Source organism: Scardinius erythrophthalmus (genome assembly GCF_964197995.2).
Source record: "Scardinius erythrophthalmus genome assembly, chromosome: 21".
Lineage (NCBI taxonomy): Eukaryota > Metazoa > Chordata > Actinopteri > Cypriniformes > Leuciscidae > Scardinius > Scardinius erythrophthalmus.
In genome coordinates this window covers 545,475-566,663 of record NC_138241.1, presented here as the reverse complement: position 1 = coordinate 566,663, position 21,189 = coordinate 545,475, and the positions used below count along the sequence as shown (strand labels likewise).

At 49.2% G+C, this 21,189-nt stretch overlaps 1 protein-coding gene across 4 annotated transcripts in view; it reads left to right on the top strand.

Annotated features, from left to right (window-relative positions):
- ccdc88ab (coiled-coil domain containing 88Ab) overlaps nucleotides 1–21,189 on the top strand; it is a 100,643-nt gene that overhangs the window by 75,822 nt on the left and 3,632 nt on the right. For 2 of the 4 annotated variants that reach the window (XM_081350634.1, XM_081350633.1), the window contains 4 exons: nucleotides 9,944–10,012; nucleotides 10,856–11,037; nucleotides 12,886–13,258; nucleotides 14,153–14,223. In XM_081350634.1, coding sequence (XP_081206760.1) covers nucleotides 9,944–10,012; nucleotides 10,856–11,037; nucleotides 12,886–13,258; nucleotides 14,153–14,214 — 686 coding nt within the window. In that variant the 3' untranslated portion in view covers nucleotides 14,215–14,223. Of the gene's footprint in view, nucleotides 1–9,943; nucleotides 10,013–10,855; nucleotides 11,038–12,885; nucleotides 13,688–14,152; nucleotides 14,224–21,189 lie in introns of those variants that run through there. The other 2 variants (XM_081350635.1, XM_081350632.1) reach the window with 1 other exon arrangement.

Sequence of the window (21,189 nt, the reverse complement as noted above, 5' to 3'; positions counted from 1 at the left end):
AGTTCTCCTTCACCGCACAGACACAGGTAGAGTTCTCCTTCACCGCACAGACACAGGTAGAGTTCTCCTTCACCTCACAGACACAGGTAGAGTTCTCCTTCACCGCACAGACACAGGTAGAGTTCTCCTTCACCTCACAGACACAGGTAGAGTTCTCCTTCACCACACAGACACAGGTAGAGTTCTCCTTCACCTCACAGACACAGGTAGAGTTCTCCTTCACCTCACAGACACAGGTAGAGTTCACCTTCACCGCACAGACACAGGTAGAGTTCTCCTTCACCGCACAGACACAGGTAGAGTTCTCCTTCACCGCACAGACACAGGTAGAGTTCTCCTTCACCTCACAGACACAGGTAGAGTTCTCCTTCACCACACAGACACAGGTAGAGTTCTCCTTCACCTCACAGACACAGGTAGAGTTCTCCTTCACCTCACAGACACAGGTAGAGTTCACCTTCACCTCACAGACACAGGTAGAGTTCTCCTTCACCTCACAGACACAGGTAGAGTTCTCCTTCACCTCACAGACACAGGTAGAGTTCTCCTTCACCACACAGACACAGGTAGAGTTCTCCTTCACCTCACAGACACAGGTAGAGTTCTCCTTCACCGCACAGACACAGGTAGAGTTCACCTTCACCGCACAGACACAGGTAGAGTTCTCCTTCACCTCACAGACACAGGTAGAGTTCTCCTTCACCGCACAGACACAGGTAGAGTTCTCCTTCACCTCACAGACACAGGTAGAGTTCACCTTCACCGCACAGACACAGGTAGAGTTCTCCTTCACCTCACAGACACAGGTAGAGTTCTCCTTCACCGCACAGACACAGGTAGAGTTCTCCTTCACCGCACAGACACAGGTAGAGTTCTCCTTCACCGCACAGACACAGGTAGAGTTCACCTTCACCGCACAGACACAGGTAGAGTTCTCCTTCACCGCACAGACACAGGTAGAGTTCTCCTTCACCGCACAGACACAGGTAGAGTTCTCCTTCACCGCACAGACACCGGTAGAGTTCACCTTCACCTCACAGACACAGGTAGAGTTCTCCTTCACCTCACAGACACAGGTAGAGTTCTCCTTCACCGCACAGACACAGGTAGAGTTCACCTTCACCGCACAGACACAGGTAGAGTTCTCCTTCACCGCACAGACACAGGTAGAGTTCACCTTCACCGCACAGACACAGGTAGAGTTCTCCTTCACCTCACAGACACAGGTAGAGTTCTCCTTCACCGCACAGACACAGGTAGAGTTCTCCTTCACCTCACAGACACAGGTAGAGTTCTCCTTCACCGCACAGACACAGGTAGAGTTCACCTTCACCTCACAGACACAGGTAGAGTTCTCCTTCACCTCACAGACACAGGTAGAGTTCTCCTTCACCTCACAGACACAGGTAGAGTTCTCCTTCACCGCACAGACACAGGTAGGGTTCTCCTTCACCGCACAGACACAGGTAGAGTTCACCTTCACCTCACAGACACAGGTAGAGTTCACCTTCACCTCACAGACACAGGTAGAGTTCTCCTTCACCGCACAGACACAGGTAGAGTTCTCCTTCACCTCACAGACACAGGTAGAGTTCTCCTTCACCTCACAGACACAGGTAGAGTTCTCCTTCACCGCACAGACACAGGTAGAGTTCTCCTTCACCTCACAGACACAGGTAGAGTTCTCCTTCACCGCACAGACACAGGTAGAGTTCTCCTTCACCTCACAGACACAGGTAGAGTTCTCCTTCACCTCACAGACACAGGTAGAGTTCTCCTTCACCGCACAGACACAGGTAGAGTTCTCCTTCACCTCACAGACACAGGTAGAGTTCTCCTTCACCTCACAGACACAGGTAGAGTTCTCCTTCACCTCACAGACACAGGTAGAGTTCTCCTTCACCGCACAGACACAGGTAGAGTTCTCCTTCACCTCACAGACACAGGTAGAGTTCTCCTTCACCGCACAGACACAGGTAGAGTTCACCTTCACCTCACAGACACAGGTAGAGTTCTCCTTCACCTCACAGACACAGGTAGAGTTCTCCTTCACCGCACAGACACAGGTAGAGTTCTCCTTCACCTCACAGACACAGGTAGAGTTCTCCTTCACCGCACAGACACAGGTAGAGTTCTCCTTCACCGCACAGACACAGGTAGAGTTCTCCTTCACCTCACAGACACAGGTAGAGTTCTCCTTCACCTCACAGACACAGGTAGAGTTCTCCTTCACCTCACAGACACAGGTAGAGTTCTCCTTCACCGCACAGACACAGGTAGAGTTCTCCTTCACCTCACAGACACAGGTAGAGTTCTCCTTCACCGCACAGACACAGGTAGAGTTCTCCTTCACCGCACAGACACAGGTAGAGTTCTCCTTCACCGCACAGACACAGGTAGAGTTCTCCTTCACCTCACAGACACAGGTAGAGTTCTCCTTCACCTCACAGACACAGGTAGAGTTCTCCTTCACCGCACAGACACAGGTAGAGTTCTCCTTCACCTCACAGACACAGGTAGAGTTCTCCTTCACCGCACAGACACAGGTAGAGTTCTCCTTCATCGGTAGAGTTCTCCTTCACCACACAGACACAGGTAGAGTTCTCCTTCACCTCACAGACACAGGTAGAGTTCTCCTTCACCTCACAGACACAGGTAGAGTTCACCTTCACCGCACAGACACAGGTAGAGTTCTCCTTCACCTCACAGACACAGGTAGAGTTCTCCTTCACCGCACAGACACAGGTAGAGTTCTCCTTCACCTCACAGACACAGGTAGAGTTCACCTTCACCGCACAGACACAGGTAGAGTTCTCCTTCACCGCACAGACACAGGTAGAGTTCTCCTTCACCGCACAGACACAGGTAGAGTTCTCCTTCACCGCACAGACACAGGTAGAGTTCTCCTTCACCGCACAGACACAGGTAGAGTTCTCCTTCACCGCACAGACACAGGTAGAGTTCTCCTTCACCGCACAGACACAGGTAGAGTTCTCCTTCACCTCACAGACACAGGTAGAGTTCTCCTTCACCGCACAGACACAGGTAGAGTTCTCCTTCACCGCACAGACACAGGTAGAGTTCTCCTTCACCTCACAGACACAGGTAGAGTTCTCCTTCACCGCACAGACACAGGTAGAGTTCTCCTTCACCTCACAGACACAGGTAGAGTTCTCCTTCACCTCACAGACACAGGTAGAGTTCACCTTCACCGCACAGACACAGGTAGAGTTCTCCTTCACCGCACAGACACAGGTAGAGTTCTCCTTCACCGCACAGACACAGGTAGAGTTCTCCTTCACCTCACAGACACAGGTAGAGTTCTCCTTCACCGCACAGACACAGGTAGAGTTCTCCTTCACCTCACAGACACAGGTAGAGTTCTCCTTCACCTCACAGACACAGGTAGAGTTCTCCTTCACCTCACAGACACAGGTAGAGTTCACCTTCACCTCACAGACACAGGTAGAGTTCTCCTTCACCTCACAGACACAGGTAGAGTTCTCCTTCACCTCACAGACACAGGTAGAGTTCTCCTTCACCGCACAGACACAGGTAGAGTTCTCCTTCACCTCACAGACACAGGTAGAGTTCTCCTTCACCTCACAGACACAGGTAGAGTTCTCCTTCACCGCACAGACACAGGTAGAGTTCTCCTTCACCTCACAGACACAGGTAGAGTTCACCTTCACCGCACAGACACAGGTAGAGTTCTCCTTCACCGCACAGACACAGGTAGAGTTCTCCTTCACCGCACAGACACAGGTAGAGTTCTCCTTCACCGCACAGACACAGGTAGAGTTCTCCTTCACCGCACAGACACAGGTAGAGTTCTCCTTCACCGCACAGACACAGGTAGAGTTCTCCTTCACCGCACAGACACAGGTAGAGTTCTCCTTCACCTCACAGACACAGGTAGAGTTCTCCTTCACCGCACAGACACAGGTAGAGTTCTCCTTCACCGCACAGACACAGGTAGAGTTCTCCTTCACCTCACAGACACAGGTAGAGTTCTCCTTCACCGCACAGACACAGGTAGAGTTCTCCTTCACCTCACAGACACAGGTAGAGTTCTCCTTCACCTCACAGACACAGGTAGAGTTCACCTTCACCGCACAGACACAGGTAGAGTTCTCCTTCACCGCACAGACACAGGTAGAGTTCTCCTTCACCGCACAGACACAGGTAGAGTTCTCCTTCACCTCACAGACACAGGTAGAGTTCTCCTTCACCGCACAGACACAGGTAGAGTTCTCCTTCACCTCACAGACACAGGTAGAGTTCTCCTTCACCTCACAGACACAGGTAGAGTTCTCCTTCACCTCACAGACACAGGTAGAGTTCACCTTCACCTCACAGACACAGGTAGAGTTCTCCTTCACCTCACAGACACAGGTAGAGTTCTCCTTCACCTCACAGACACAGGTAGAGTTCTCCTTCACCGCACAGACACAGGTAGAGTTCTCCTTCACCTCACAGACACAGGTAGAGTTCTCCTTCACCTCACAGACACAGGTAGAGTTCTCCTTCACCACACAGACACAGGTAGAGTTCTCCTTCACCTCACAGACACAGGTAGAGTTCTCCTTCACCACACAGACACAGGTAGAGTTCACCTTCACCGCACAGACACAGGTAGAGTTCTCCTTCACCTCACAGACACAGGTAGAGTTCTCCTTCACCGCACAGACACAGGTAGAGTTCTCCTTCACCTCACAGACACAGGTAGAGTTCACCTTCACCGCACAGACACAGGTAGAGTTCTCCTTCACCTCACAGACACAGGTAGAGTTCTCCTTCACCGCACAGACACAGGTAGAGTTCTCCTTCACCGCACAGACACAGGTAGAGTTCTCCTTCACCGCACAGACACAGGTAGAGTTCACCTTCACCTCACAGACACAGGTAGAGTTCTCCTTCACCTCACAGACACAGGTAGAGTTCTCCTTCACCTCACAGACACAGGTAGAGTTCTCCTTCACCTCACAGACACAGGTAGAGTTCTCCTTCACCGCACAGACACAGGTAGAGTTCTCCTTCACCGGTAGAGTTCTCCTTCACCACACAGACACAGGTAGAGTTCTCCTTCACCTCACAGACACAGGTAGAGTTCTCCTTCACCTCACAGACACAGGTAGAGTTCACCTTCACCGCACAGACACAGGTAGAGTTCTCCTTCACCTCACAGACACAGGTAGAGTTCTCCTTCACCGCACAGACACAGGTAGAGTTCTCCTTCACCTCACAGACACAGGTAGAGTTCACCTTCACCGCACAGACACAGGAAGAGTTCTCCTTCACCGCACAGACACAGGTAGAGTTCTCCTTCACCGCACAGACACAGGTAGAGTTCTCCTTCACCGCACAGACACAGGTAGAGTTCTCCTTCACCGCACAGACACAGGTAGAGTTCTCCTTCACCGCACAGACACAGGTAGAGTTCTCCTTCACCGCACAGACACAGGTAGAGTTCTCCTTCACCGCACAGACACAGGTAGAGTTCTCCTTCACCGCACAGACACAGGTAGAGTTCTCCTTCACCTCACAGACACAGGTAGAGTTCTCCTTCACCGCACAGACACAGGTAGAGTTCTCCTTCACCGCACAGACACAGGTAGAGTTCTCCTTCACCTCACAGACACAGGTAGAGTTCTCCTTCACCGCACAGACACAGGTAGAGTTCTCCTTCACCGCACAGACACAGGTAGAGTTCTCCTTCACCTCACAGACACAGGTAGAGTTCTCCTTCACCGCACAGACACAGGTAGAGTTCTCCTTCACCTCACAGACACAGGTAGAGTTCTCCTTCACCTCACAGACACAGGTAGAGTTCTCCTTCACCGCACAGACACAGGTAGAGTTCTCCTTCACCTCACAGACACAGGTAGAGTTCTCCTTCACCTCACAGACACAGGTAGAGTTCTCCTTCACCTCACAGACACAGGTAGAGTTCACCTTCACCGCACAGACACAGGTAGAGTTCTCCTTCACCGCACAGACACAGGTAGAGTTCTCCTTCACCGCACAGACACAGGTAGAGTTCTCCTTCACCGCACAGACACAGGTAGAGTTCTCCTTCACCTCACAGACACAGGTAGAGTTCTCCTTCACCTCACAGACACAGGTAGAGTTCTCCTTCACCTCACAGACACAGGTAGAGTTCACCTTCACCTCACAGACACAGGTAGAGTTCACCTTCACCTCACAGACACAGGTAGAGTTCTCCTTCACCTCACAGACACAGGTAGAGTTCTCCTTCACCGCACAGACACAGGTAGAGTTCTCCTTCACCTCACAGACACAGGTAGAGTTCTCCTTCACCTCACAGACACAGGTAGAGTTCTCCTTCACCACACAGACACAGGTAGAGTTCTCCTTCACCTCACAGACACAGGTAGAGTTCTCCTTCACCTCACAGACACAGGTAGAGTTCACCTTCACCGCACAGACACAGGTAGAGTTCTCCTTCACCTCACAGACACAGGTAGAGTTCTCCTTCACCGCACAGACACAGGTAGAGTTCTCCTTCACCTCACAGACACAGGTAGAGTTCACCTTCACCGCACAGACACAGGTAGAGTTCTCCTTCACCTCACAGACACAGGTAGAGTTCTCCTTCACCGCACAGACACAGGTAGAGTTCTCCTTCACCGCACAGACACAGGTAGAGTTCTCCTTCACCGCACAGACACAGGTAGAGTTCACCTTCACCTCACAGACACAGGTAGAGTTCTCCTTCACCTCACAGACACAGGTAGAGTTCTCCTTCACCTCACAGACACAGGTAGAGTTCTCCTTCACCTCACAGACACAGGTAGAGTTCTCCTTCACCGCACAGACACAGGTAGAGTTCTCCTTCACCGCACAGACACAGGTAGAGTTCTCCTTCACCGCACAGACACAGGTAGAGTTCTCCTTCACCGCACAGACACAGGTAGAGTTCTCCTTCACCGCACAGACACAGGTAGAGTTCTCCTTCACCGCACAGACACAGGTAGAGTTCTCCTTCACCTCACAGACACAGGTAGAGTTCTCCTTCACCTCACAGACACAGGTAGAGTTCTCCTTCACCTCTCCTTCACCTCACAGACACAGGTAGAGTTCTCCTTCACCGCACAGACACAGGTAGAGTTCTCCTTCACCGCACAGACACAGGTAGAGTTCTCCTTCACCGCACAGACACAGGTAGAGTTCTCCTTCACCTCACAGACACAGGTAGAGTTCTCCTTCACCGCACAGACACAGGTAGAGTTCTCCTTCACCGCACAGACACAGGTAGAGTTCTCCTTCACCGCACAGACACAGGTAGAGTTCTCCTTCACCGCACAGACACAGGTAGAGTTCTCCTTCACCGCACAGACACAGGTAGAGTTCTCCTTCACCTCACAGACACAGGTAGAGTTCTCCTTCACCGCACAGACACAGGTAGAGTTCTCCTTCACCGCACAGACACAGGTAGAGTTCTCCTTCACCGCACAGACACAGGTAGAGTTCTCCTTCACCGCACAGACACAGGTAGAGTTCTCCTTCACCGCACAGACACAGGTAGAGTTCTCCTTCACCTCACAGACACAGGTAGAGTTCTCCTTCACCGCACAGACACAGGTAGAGTTCTCCTTCACCGCACAGACACAGGTAGAGTTCTCCTTCACCTCACAGACACAGGTAGAGTTCTCCTTCACCGCACAGACACAGGTAGAGTTCTCCTTCACCGCACAGACACAGGTAGAGTTCTCCTTCACCTCACAGACACAGGTAGAGTTCTCCTTCACCGCACAGACACAGGTAGAGTTCTCCTTCACCGCACAGACACAGGTAGAGTTCTCCTTCACCTCACAGACACAGGTAGAGTTCTCCTTCACCGCACAGACACAGGTAGAGTTCTCCTTCACCGCACAGACACAGGTAGAGTTCTCCTTCACCTCACAGACACAGGTAGAGTTCTCCTTCACCGCACAGACACAGGTAGAGTTCTCCTTCACCGCACAGACACAGGTAGAGTTCTCCTTCACCTCACAGACACAGGTAGAGTTCTCCTTCACCGCACAGACACAGGTAGAGTTCTCCTTCACCGCACAGACACAGGTAGAGTTCTCCTTCACCGCACAGACACAGGTAGAGTTCTCCTTCACCTCACAGACACAGGTAGAGTTCTCCTTCACCGCACAGACACAGGTAGAGTTCTCCTTCACCTCACAGACACAGGTAGAGTTCTCCTTCACCGCACAGACACAGGTAGAGTTCTCCTTCACCGCACAGACACAGGTAGAGTTCTCCTTCACCTCACAGACACAGGTAGAGTTCTCCTTCACCTCACAGACACAGGTAGAGTTCTCCTTCACCTCACAGACACAGGTAGAGTTCTCCTTCACCGCACAGACACAGGTAGAGTTCTCCTTCACCGCACAGACACAGGTAGAGTTCTCCTTCACCGCACAGACAGGTAGAGTTCTCCTTCACCTCACAGACACAGGTAGAGTTCTCCTTCACCTCACAGACACAGGTAGAGTTCTCCTTCACCTCACAGACACAGGTAGAGTTCTCCTTCACCGCACAGACACAGGTAGAGTTCTCCTTCACCTCACAGACACAGGTAGAGTTCTCCTTCACCTCACAGACACAGGTAGAGTTCTCCTTCACCTCACAGACACAGGTAGAGTTCTCCTTCACCTCACAGACACAGGTAGAGTTCTCCTTCACCGCACAGACACAGGTAGAGTTCTCCTTCACCGCACAGACACAGGTAGAGTTCTCCTTCACCTCACAGACACAGGTAGAGTTCTCCTTCACCTCACAGACACAGGTAGAGTTCTCCTTCACCTCACAGACACAGGTAGAGTTCTCCTTCACCGCACAGACACAGGTAGAGTTCTCCTTCACCTCACAGACACAGGTAGAGTTCTCCTTCACCTCACAGACACAGGTAGAGTTCTCCTTCACCGCACAGACACAGGTAGAGTTCTCCTTCACCGCACAGACACAGGTAGAGTTCTCCTTCACCGCACAGACACAGGTAGAGTTCTCCTTCACCTCACAGACACAGGTAGAGTTCACCTTCACCTCACAAACACAGGTAGAGTTCACCTTCACCTCACAGACACAGGTAGAGTTCTCCTTCACCTCACAGACACAGGTAGAGTTCTCCTTCACCTCACAGACACAGGTAGAGTTCTCCTTCACCTCACAGACACAGGTAGAGTTCTCCTTCACCGCACAGACACAGGTAGAGTTCTCCTTCACCGCACAGACACAGGTAGAGTTCTCCCTGGTTCAACAGTTCATTCAGATGTGTAACAGCGCCCCCTACTGTATAACAAGGGAAACACGGAAAGCAGGAAACTTCCGTCACTGGCGGGGAAAGAGTTAATTAAATGTTTATGAGCGCTGCACATTTCAAAGTCAAAACGCAGCGCTGTTGCTCGTTCTACAGACTCCCAATCAATCAATACAGTGCATTTATGCCAAACGATTGCCATTGATCTACTGTTGAGGAATAATGACAGTGTTTACTTTATGGTGTTTATATCATACCTGCAAACACACCTCTAAAAAGCACAGCTGTGTTGCATACAAGCGTCACTGGGGTGAAACCGCTATATTTCTGTTGTTCCGTCTACTATCCAAGCGCCATCTACTGTCGGAAAGTGGAATTACATTTTCATTCAGTCGGTGAATCGAAATGAAGCTAATGTGCATTTAGAAGTCTAAACCATGAGATTGTATATATATATATATATATATAATGAATTTAAATATAATCATTTAGTCTTTTCTTAAAAATAATGGTTAAAATGTGATGTTTATCATTATATGGAACTTAAATCATTGTTTTTCCAGTAATTTTACCATAGCTCTTCCTCTACCGCCCGTGTGGTATGAGCTGTGTTAGTGCAGGTCAGGTGGTTTATTAACCCTGATGATTGAGTCGCTCTGTTGTCCGCAGGTAACGCCATGTCCAGTGATGACATCACGCAGGTGTCCTCGGAGGAGTCGAGTGTGCTGCGAGCTCAGGGTGAGTGTGTCTAACACCGACAGAGCTTCATGCATCTTTACAGAGACGACATCTAGATTTCATTATGATCCTGGCTTTAATTATTAGGGCTCAGGTCAAGTCAGCTTTATTTCTACAGCGCTTTATACGATTGTTTCAGAGCAGCTTCACAGGCTGTTGGTGATCTGAAGTCAGTTCAGTGTGGATTCAGTTCTGCTGTAAAGATCATCAATTATTAAACTAGTTCATTGTATCTATAAAGCAGCTCTGGAAAAATCTAAAATGATGACAACAAAAACATTGTGCAGTGACAATGTGCAATCTAGTCACTAGAGTTGTCAAAAGTGTGACTCTTTGAGCGCTCTGTTGAGCGGAATGCTAAAGGCCTCTGATTGGCCACTGTGCTCATGTGCTCATCAGATATGTCTGTGATTGGCTACAATGCTTCACAATTTAAAAATTTCAGTACCTATTTGGTACCGAAGTCGTGAGGATCTGTTCCCAGACTCTAATGCTCTGGATCTCAGTCAGCCAATCGTTCAGTCATATTCTTCATGTCCGGTGTCTATTTAATGAAATAAATGTTGAGTTAAATCCTCGTTTATCACTATGGTTTTGATGTGTTGTCTTGTTTTTTTCATTGTGTGTCTGTAACATGGCTGTGATTTATGATATTAAACTGTATATAATATTACTAACTATGTTTATTTGACTTGCTTAGTTATTATGCATTTAATTTTATTGTAATAACTATAAAATGACGTCTCTTAAAGCAGCTAGCGTTTTCTTGTTAGTAGCTTGTAGTGCGTGTGTTAGTAAGGTTATCGGCGTGTGACGCTCTGTGTGTGTGTGTGTGTGTGACAGGCGTGATGAACGGCAGTGCGAGCGCAGCTCACAGCGAGAGCAGTGGAGACGTCAGTGTGTGTTTGGACAGTCCCGTGAGGATGACATCATCGCAGCTCAGCGCTCAGGACGGCTCACACAGGGTTAAACCTGAGAGGGTTTCCCTGCAGCAGTTCCTGACCGAGAGCACAGAGCCGGCAGAGGTGACGCATCACACACACACACACACACACACACACACACTAGTGCTGGGGGCGGTATGACCAAAAATCCATATCACTGTATTTTTCTAAATTATACCGGTTTCACTGTATATGACGGTATTTTTTTTTTAAGAATGACTGGGTGTAAACCACATGTTCTACTGATTGAGAGAGGAAATACTGCAGTAGATTCACTCAGAATGCCCTATTTTACTGTCATGAGTGAATATTGTAGAAAAAGTCTGAGTTTGTTTACAGACAGTTTGAATTAGCGTTAACGTTAAATCTGATGTAATCATTGATGTAATGGTAATTATAATACTCTTACAATAACAGCGAAAGTCAGGAGGTGGTTGTTTGTCTCCCGTCATCGCCGATTCCGGGTCTGAGTCCGGCTCACACATATAAGGCCGGTTTCCCTCAGCAATCCCTCATTACAGGTGTTTTATTGCCCTTACTCGTGAGCCGAGCCACAGCAGGCTACAGCACACATGACCCTCGTCACCTGGGGTCGGCCTGGCCGTGCGTCACTCAGGAAACAACAGGCCAATCACAAGAGAATATGAATATCATGAATATTAATTAGAAAGGCCAAAATCGACCTGTTCTTGGCAGAGCTCCTGAGAAAAGGAGCTGTAAAAATATGTCGGGATGGTTTTTGGTACTTGTACCGCAAACATATATTCTTGAGGACATCAAAACCTAAAATAAAGCTTCAGAAAGGTGTGCAAAATGGGACCTTTAACTGAAATCAGTGATGCCACAATAATAGAGCAGCTTGAAAAAACCCATCTGTGACCTTCTGAATCATAGTCCACATCAGTGTAAACGACCCAAGAAATCTGAAATCAGACTGCAGGAAACACACACTCACTCTCACACACACACACACTATACACAGATGCTCTCACACACACACACACACACACACACACACCACCGGTCAAAGGTTTGGAGTTGATAAGATATTTTTAATGTTTCTGAAAGAGTCTCTTCTGTAGCCTGGGAAAACCCAGACGGACTTCCGGCAAATTTAGGTTTGCTGTGCAAAAGCCCACTCAAGCCCATTTCCAATCTGTCCAAATCTTGGCACCAATCACAAACGTTGAGGCGGGCTTTACACGATGACGATCGCTCTGATTGGTTTTAGTTTGTTGGTGACGCCCCTTTGGAAATGGGCTGTGAATGAAGCTTCCCCAGATCAGTTACGGCTGAGAAGGGTCTGGTGATCTCCTCTGCTCACCAAAGCTGCGTTTATTTGATCAGAAATACAGTAAAACAGTGAAATATTACTCCAGTGTAAATCATCTGTTCTCTATGTGAATATACAGTAAAGTGTAATTTATTCCTGTGATCAAAGCTGAATGTTCAGCATCATTACTCCAGTCTTCAGTGTCACATGATCCTTCAGAAATCACTCTAATATGATGATCAAGAAACATTTATGATTATTATCAGTGTTGAGAACAGTTGTGCTGCTACATTTCATTTCTCAGGATTTTTTGATGCACAGAAAGAGCGCATTTATTTGAAACAGAATCTTTTGTAACATTGTAATGTCTTTAGGCTCTTTCATACCAAGGACAATAATTGTAACGACAACAATAACAACAAATATATGGTTTTAAATGTAAAAGAAAAGAGTCCACAGCACAACTACATATCAAGACAGAGGAACGATAGAAGCATTGACAGCCAATCAGAATCCATCCTGTTTTAACAAGCTCAAGCATTTGGACGCTAATATAGTTCACACCAAGAATAATTATAACCATAACTGTCACTTTTTATCAATTAAATGCATCCTTGCTGAATAAAAATAAATAAATGTATGTTCCTCTTCCCCAGGAGTCTGTCTCGGCTCAGCCGGGGCGTGTGTCGGGAGCCCGAGAGCGTGTGAAGGGCCGAGGGATCCTGCGTTCAGCCAGTGGCAGGGCAGCGGCGCCGGACTCCGGTCCACCGGGCCGCCCGAGCCTGCGTAAGGCGGAGAGCACACGGGCCAAGGGTTCGGCGCCGCCCCGAGCCGGCCTGGCGTCCCAGAGCAGAGCGGTGTCGGTGTCGGAGCGCCTGGACTCCAGCTCCTCGGGTCTGCCCCGCGCCAGCAGCGTCATCTCCACCGCGGAGGGGACCGTGCGCAGGACCAGCATCCACGACCTGCTCTCCAAGGACAGCCGGCAGCCCGTTCTGGTGGACCCATGTCCCGCCCGGACCCAGAGCTCCAGTGAGTACGGCCCCCGCGCCCTGCCCACGTCTGCTAGCATGCCCTGCAGCGTAGCGGAGCCCGAGCTGAGCCTGCAGGCCTTTCTAGGTCCATCCTTCACCGTAGACTCCATGTTTCTGGACTCAGTGTTTGGCGAGCCGGCGGTGACGGGCGGCGCTAGAAACCAGGCCATCCTGTCGCTCAACACGGCCCTCGTTAGCAACATTAGCGGCCCCCCCCCTAAAGCCCCCCCCGCTGACGGCGAGCCCGATGTGTGTGTGCCGGCGGAGGAGTCGCTGTGGTACGAGTACGGCTGTGTGTGACGCTCCGCATGAGTCCGGATCCTGCATGCCTTCCTGTCCCGTGTCCTTATGCTGATCATGATGTGATTGTTCTGCTGAAAACACATCGCAGGGTTTGAACTGAACCTCATCTGTGTGAGATCATTAACCCATGTCTTGTTCGCCTGCTTCCGGGTGTGTTCGGGCTGATCTACTTCCATATTTATCAAAACGAGGCTTGTAGAACAAGTCCCATGATGCTCCTCTGAGCTCCTCGAGGAACTGCTGCATTCATTCATGTTTTATTATTTAAATGACACGCTCCTGTCGAATGTTCACGGGACTTTTGTTTGTGATGTGTGTGTGCATGGCTTTATCCCGGCGCTCCATTCTGAAGGCTGCGATCAGAATGAGTGTTCCCCAGAGCACGCCTTGTGTTGATCATGTGATCTGTGTCGTACGCATCACGCACACGTCCTCAAGGGAGCCGCTGATGGACGAGAGATTCTCACCAACACACGATTATCTACAGCTCTAACTCCACTGTTTATCATGTTGTGTGTCCTGATCATGTCCTTCATTATATGTGATTGTGTAACGCCCAGTTGAAGTGTACCTTGCTTGTGTTCCGCAGATGTGGAAGTGTTACAGGGAAACAGGAAGTCTAAAAGAGCTGGCACTCAGAGTCTGTCATGAGTCCACATGGTGAGTGTGTGCAGAAGTGTGTCGTGAACCTGTTGTGTTTCAGCTCTGTCTTCGTGCTCATCCACTGGAAACGCTGCCGTTTGCCTTCGGGACGTTTATCAGAAGAGTTACTGTTGAACTTTCAGGAGATTATCCCTGTCCAACACAAGCCCAAAGAACCTGGAGCCTGACGCATGAACACACACACACAAAATAAGCTCTGAAACGAGTGTATGGAGTTTCCTTCCAAGGAGAGTCTGTTCGCTTGGCGGCCATATTGTCTCACCGAACCTCATAATCCAATAACACATTTCACAATCAGCAATGAAATCTGACATGAACTGTCCCCTAAATGTGGTTTCTTATGCTCAAATAGCATTAAAAAGCTTATTTTTCAGGCCAGATGAGCCAATGCGCATGTACAATCACAGGCCCAGAGCGCTATAGCCAAACACACTGTAGATGTACTCAGATACAGAGGCACTCATATCACTCATGACTGGAAGAAAAGTCTCCGGTTTCGACTATAACCCAGGCTCTCGGAGAAGGGGAACGAGACACTGGTCTTGGATTGCCACTGTGGGGAATGCCATCAGCGTGACCGGGGTGTGTGACAAACACGCCAGTTTATTGCTGACTACAGTCCATGACGTCACAGGCGGAGCGCCTAGAGATAGAAGAGCTCCTGTAAAACATGTCATCAACTCTTTTGTCTGAAGGAGGCGAGTCTCGTTCCCCTTCTCAGAGAACCAGGGTTACACTCGTAACCGGAGACATTCGTGCGTCATGGAGTTGATGCACCAGAACCCGCACCGCCACGCCGAAGGGAACGCCTGCCTCATTAATCTGTGAATATGCACAAACATAATGAGCTTAGCATGAACTCACTGTACAGATTATTAACCGGAGTCAGAGCACATCAACCCTAAGGGCACCCAGAACAACTCCTATTGACTGCCTAGTGCTGCCACTCCCTAAGCAGTAGCGTATTTAGCGGTAGCGTATTTAGCGGTAGCGTATTTAGCGGTAGCGTATTTTTCCTATTGTTTTCAATGGGAGCGCTGCGTTTTTAAAAGCTAGGAGCATAACAAGGCGCTGAGCGTCGGCTGTTTTTTTACCGGTCGCCAAGAGTTGAAGAATGTCCTCATGCTCTCATCACTGTTACTTTTTACCCAGCCGTCCAATCACAGTGGAGGAGAGGACAACACAGTGGACAAATACCACACCGACCGACCGGCAAACGCTCTCGAGCGCCACAGCTTGGTGTTTTCAGCAGAGCGCCTGGCGTTTACAGCTCAAGGAAAGTCCTGGCCTGTACAGCCATCCTCCCTCCCGTCCCACCAACAGCAGAGCTTTGAGGCAAAAGGGTTCTCAAGCACGCCAGCATGTGCACACTATGAGGCAAGCGACAGAAAGAGCCGTTTCCGATCCCTGTTTTCCTTTAAGTGAAGTTCCAAACATAGTTACGGGAGGAGCCTAAATATTCAGTCCTCATAACGAGCGTACTATATAAGCAGCGGACACCCCAAACTCTTCCGGCAGCCACGCTTGCTACACGCGAAAGAGAAAACTAACCCTATCCCACAGCCCCGCTACAGTCTCCGAGATCGATCCCGCCTGGCCCGCGTCGAGAGCTGAGGAAACATTAGATCCTAATCCCTCAGGAGAGAAGAAAGCCAGAACAAAGCTCTCGCTGATGGTGTTCCCTATAGCGGCAATCCAAGACACAATGTCGAAGTTCCACTTTGAAAATGAACGGCCTTCTCTTTTATTTAGTGACGTGCAGTGATGTGATGACTACCCATCAGCCCCGGTGTGCGTTATTCATGAGTGATGTGAGTGCACCCTCGGCAGCCCCTGAGTGGTCTTTGTACATCTAAAGTCTGTGTTAATAACAGTAATTAAAGGGGATAGCCGGGATCTGGTATTAAATATCATCAATCAAACATATTTTTATCATTGAATCTTCAAATTAGTGTGTAAACAACATACAGCTGGTATTTTAAACATGTTTAATGCCATCATTTGCAGGCTCCAGTAACCAAATACAGATTTTACAAAATACAAAAAACTTTACAGCACCACATTGAAAATAAAAGGCAACACCAAACCGTCCTTCTAAACCTCAGACCTGAGGATCTATACAGCACATTTACACACAAGCAACGTTAATACTTGCAGTGCTTCAGGTTTAGTTGGACCGGGTCTGATGTCGCAGCTCTACACACACAGATCTGTGAACTCCAGAGGTGTGTGTGGGCTGTGCTGCTCCTTATCTAAAGCTCTCCGAGAACAGATCCTGATGCCCTATACAGGCGCTGTGATGGCGTGAAGTTGGTGACAGTCTTAAAGCAGTTGTAGAGAAGACTCTATATTATAAGTGTTATAACAGCAGAAGTCAGTGTATGTCTGAGCTCACGGGACACGATGGACAAGCAGACGCTTCATCAGGTGAACATGAAGCCAGACAGAACTGGCCTGCACTTCCTCCACATCACTGGGTGATTTGTTTTTAATGATCTTGTTCCTCCACCTCGAGACCTGGAGGCTTTGACCGCCTCGAGCGACAGCGGTGTGATGATTCAAGCAAAATGACCATTCTGTCAAGTCAGCGCTTTACAGTGATAACGGGAAGATAATGCAACAACGTTTGTTTCCGCTGTACAAGCAGATCTAGAAGAAAATAGCGTCATCGTCCAGTTCAGTGATGGTTCATTTCTGTAAGAATCATTATCTTTACAGCCGCTCTGGAGTAAACCGTGATGTCATCGTCCCGCTCAGTTCAGTTCTCATGTAATGCTGTCCATGCAGGAGATCAGTCATACTGTAGAATATTGTCCCCAGTGAACGTCTGTCATCATGTACTCACCCTCATGTGTTCAGATCTTTGTGACTTTTCTTCATCTTTAAAACAGATGGTATTTTGGGAGATGTCTCAGGGTGTCGACGGCTTCCCAACGCTCTGTTATCATGTTCTGTAGAAGAAATAAAGTCATGCGTCCCCGCTGCGACTCCAGCTTCCTATTGATTATCTAGACTTTCATAATGAACCCAAAATAATTTAAAACTTCTCATAAGTACATCAAATGTCTCTAGTGTTGTTGTGTACTACTTCTTTGGCAAAACATCTGTTAAATGAACTACTATGGAAAGCGCGGACAGGCTTGTGTGCCCTCATCACACTGCGTGAGATTGCAGAAGTGTAGACGAGTGTGTGTGCGCTGCGTGTCTCAGAGCGAAGCGCTTCACTGGCCATCAGCGGGAGATCCGGGGTTTCCGCGTCTCCGAATGGCTCCGTTCTCAGTGAGTGAATGCAGTGAACTCCATCTCTGTGCGTTTAGGCTCCACTTGGGAATGTTGTGCTTTATTTTCACATCTGCATAATTTTAAACATTTTATGGGCAGATGATTACAGAATTTCACTAGATTTGTAAAGAGATTTGATTGTAAATGTGGTTAGTTTTCCACCAAAATAAAAGCTTTAGAGTTTATCTATTGCAAATGAAGTAGTAAAGGGATTTCCTTGCTGTATCATAGTAAAATTATATACCTATGAAACATTCATTTTCATTTATTTTAGAGTGCATTTGTTTTACAATATAAAGGCTATTACTGTCATAGAAATAATAAACAATTATTATTATTATATTCTTATTGTTTGGCTTTCTAAAACAGCAGTGTGAATATAATGTAGATTGAGACACTATTTATACAGCGCTTTTTACAGTACAGAGTGTTTCAAAGCAGCTTTACAGAGAGAACAGGAAAATAATGCAACGTTTGTTTCTGCTGTTCAGAAGAAAATAATTGTCCAGTTTAAGTAAGTTTTTAATTGATTAATTTCCATTGTAAAATAAAATCTTTAGTTTAACGTAACATAACATTCTCATTTTCAACTAGATATTTTCCTCTACATGTCATCAGTAATGTCGATGTCGGCGCGCTCCGCATCAGCTGACCACAGGAGCGAATGCACAGTGACATCACTGCCAGACCTAAACTGTGCTTCCGCGCGTTCAGCGCTTGTCATATATCACTATTCAGTGTTTTTAACCACATAATGTTTATTTTAGGTTTCAGACATTTAAATACATATCATTTAAATAAAATTATTATTTATAATTTTATAGCAAAACAATACATTTATAGTTTGTAAAATACAAAATGGTTGGTGTCTATGGACATCATGCCGCTTAAACATCGTGACGTCAGTCACCCATCGCAATGGCATCGTCTATCGGCCCAACCCTGATGCACTGTCTGATGCGATACTGTCGTAGACGGCTGCATAGTTATAATTTTCCCTCTAATATTATCAATCTTGTAAGTAAAGAAGTTCATAAAGTCATTACTGCTGTGCTCTTTAGAAACTTCAGAAGTAGATGCTTTATTTTTCGTTAGTTTAGCCACTGTTTCAAATAAATACCAAGGGTTGTGTTTGTTTTCTTCTAATAGGGTTGAAAAATAAGCAGATCTAGCAGTTTTTAAGGCCTCTCTGTAAGCAATTGAGCTCTCTTTCCATGAAATGCGAAATACCTCTAGTTTTGTTTTCTTCCAGCTACGCTACACTCAAACTGATAAGGAAGATTATTGATAAAGCAATCTTTAGTGTTAGAATTGATAGTTCTACCATATTTGTAACACGGAGTCGGCTAAGTAAATCACCTTGCGTGATTCTTGTAAATACTCTCCTTCAATGAATACTGCGTCCATCCATCCATCTTCTTCCGCTTATCCGGGGCCGGGTCGCACGGGCAGCAGTCTAAGCAGGGATGCCCAGGCCTCCCTCTCCCTGGACACTTCCTCCAGCTCTTCAAGGGGGACACCGAGGCGTTCCCAGGCCAGCCGGGAGACATAGTCCCTCTAGCGTGTCCTAGGTCTTCCCCGGGGCCTCCTCCCGGTGGGACATGCCCGGAACACCTTCCCGGGAAGGCGACCAGGAGGCATCCGGAACAGATGCCCGAGCCACCTCAGCTGGCCCCTCTCAATGTGGAGGAGCAGCAGCTCTACTCTGAGCTCCTCCCGAGTGGCCGAGCTTCTCACCCTATCTCTAAGGGATCGCCCAGCCACCCTGCGGAGAAAGCTCATTTTGGCCGCCTGTGTCCGGGATCTTGTCCTTTCGGTCATGACCCATAGCTCATGCTTCACCTTGCAGCTCAGCTCTTTCGTCACCACGACAGACCGGCACATCGACCGCATTACTGCAGAAGCTGCACCGATCCGTCTGTCCATCTCCCGTTCCATCCTTCCCTCACTCGTGAACAAAACCCCAAGATACTTGAACTCCTCCACTTGAGACAGGAACTCTCCACCAACCTGAAGTGGGCAAGCCACCCTTTTCCGACTGAGAACCATGGCCTCAGATTTGGAGGTGCTGATTCTCATCCCAGCCGCTTCACACTCGGCTGCAAACCGTCCCAGTGCATGCTGAAGGTACTGGTCTGATGAGGACAACACGACAACATCATCCGCAAAGAGCAGAGATGAAACTGTGTGGTCCCCAAACCGGACACCCTCCGGCCCCTGGCTGCGCCTAGAAATTCTGTCCATAAAAATTATGAACAGAACTGGTGACAAAGGGCAGCCCTGCCGGAGTCCAACATCCACCGGGAACAAGTCTGACTTACTGCCGGCAATGCAAACCAAGCTCCTGCTCCGGTCGTACAGGGACCGGACAGCCCTTAGCAAAGGGCCCCTGAGCCCATACTCCCGGAGCACCCTCCACAGGATGCCGCAAGGGACACAGTCGAATGCCTTCTCCAAGTCCACAAAGCACATGTGGACTGGTTGGGCAAACTCCCACGAACCCTCCAGCACCCTGGAGAGGGTATAGAGCTGGTTGTGTTCCACGACCGGAACGAAAACCGCACTGTTCCTCCTGAATCCGAGGTTCTACTATCGGCCGTATTCTCCTCTCCAGTACCCTGGCATAGACCTTCTCGGGGAGGCTGAGAAGTGTGATCCCCCTGTAGTTGGAACGCACCCTCTGGTCCCCCTTCTTAAAAAGAGGGACCACCACCCCGGTCTGCCATCCCAGAGGCACTGTCCCCGACCACCATGCGATGCTGCAGAGGAGTGTCAGCCAAGACAGCCCCACAACATCCAGAGACTTGAGGTACTCAGGGCGGATCTCATCCACCCCCGGTGCCTTGCCACCCAAGGAGTTCCTTGACTACCTCGGTGACTTCAGCTTGGGTGATGGACGAGTCCCCCTCCGAGCCCTCAGCCTCTGCTTCCTCAATGGAAGACGTGACGGTGGGATTGACGAGATCCTCGAAGTATTCCTTCCACCGTCCGATGACATCCCCAGTCGAGGTCAACAGCCGACCCACCTCCACTGTAAACAGCGTTGGTAGGGCACTGCTTCCCCCTCCTGAGGCGCCGGACGGTTTGCCAGAATCTCTTCGAGGCCGACCGGTAGTCCTTTTCCATGGCCTCACCGAACTCCTCCCAGGCCAGATTTTTTGCCTCCACAACTACTCGGGCTGCAGTCCGCTTGGCCCGTCGGTACCCGTCAGCTGCCTCAGGAGTCCCACAAGCCAGCCAGGCCTGATAGGACTCCTCCTTCAGCTTTATGGCATCTCTTACTTCCAGTGTCCACCACCGGGTTCGAGGATTGCCGAGGATTTCCCTCCTTGAACTGCCACCTTACCGTGGTGGAGGGGTTTGAGTACCCGAAGGACCCTAGGAGCTATGTTGTGTGGGGCTATATGCCCCTGGTAGGGTCTCCCAAGGCAAACAGGTCCTAGGCGACGGGTCAGACTAAGAGCGGTTCATAAACCCCTTATGATGAAGAAAGATCCAAGGACCGTGACGTCGCCCGGTATGGCGCAGCCGGGGCCCCACCCTGGAGCCAGGCCAGGGGTTGGGGCACGTATGTGAGCGCCTGGTGGTCGGGCCTCCCCCCACGGGGTCCGGCCGGGCTCAGCCTGAAGGAGCGACGTGGGGCCACCCTCCCGCAGGCTCACCACCTACAGGAGGGACCGT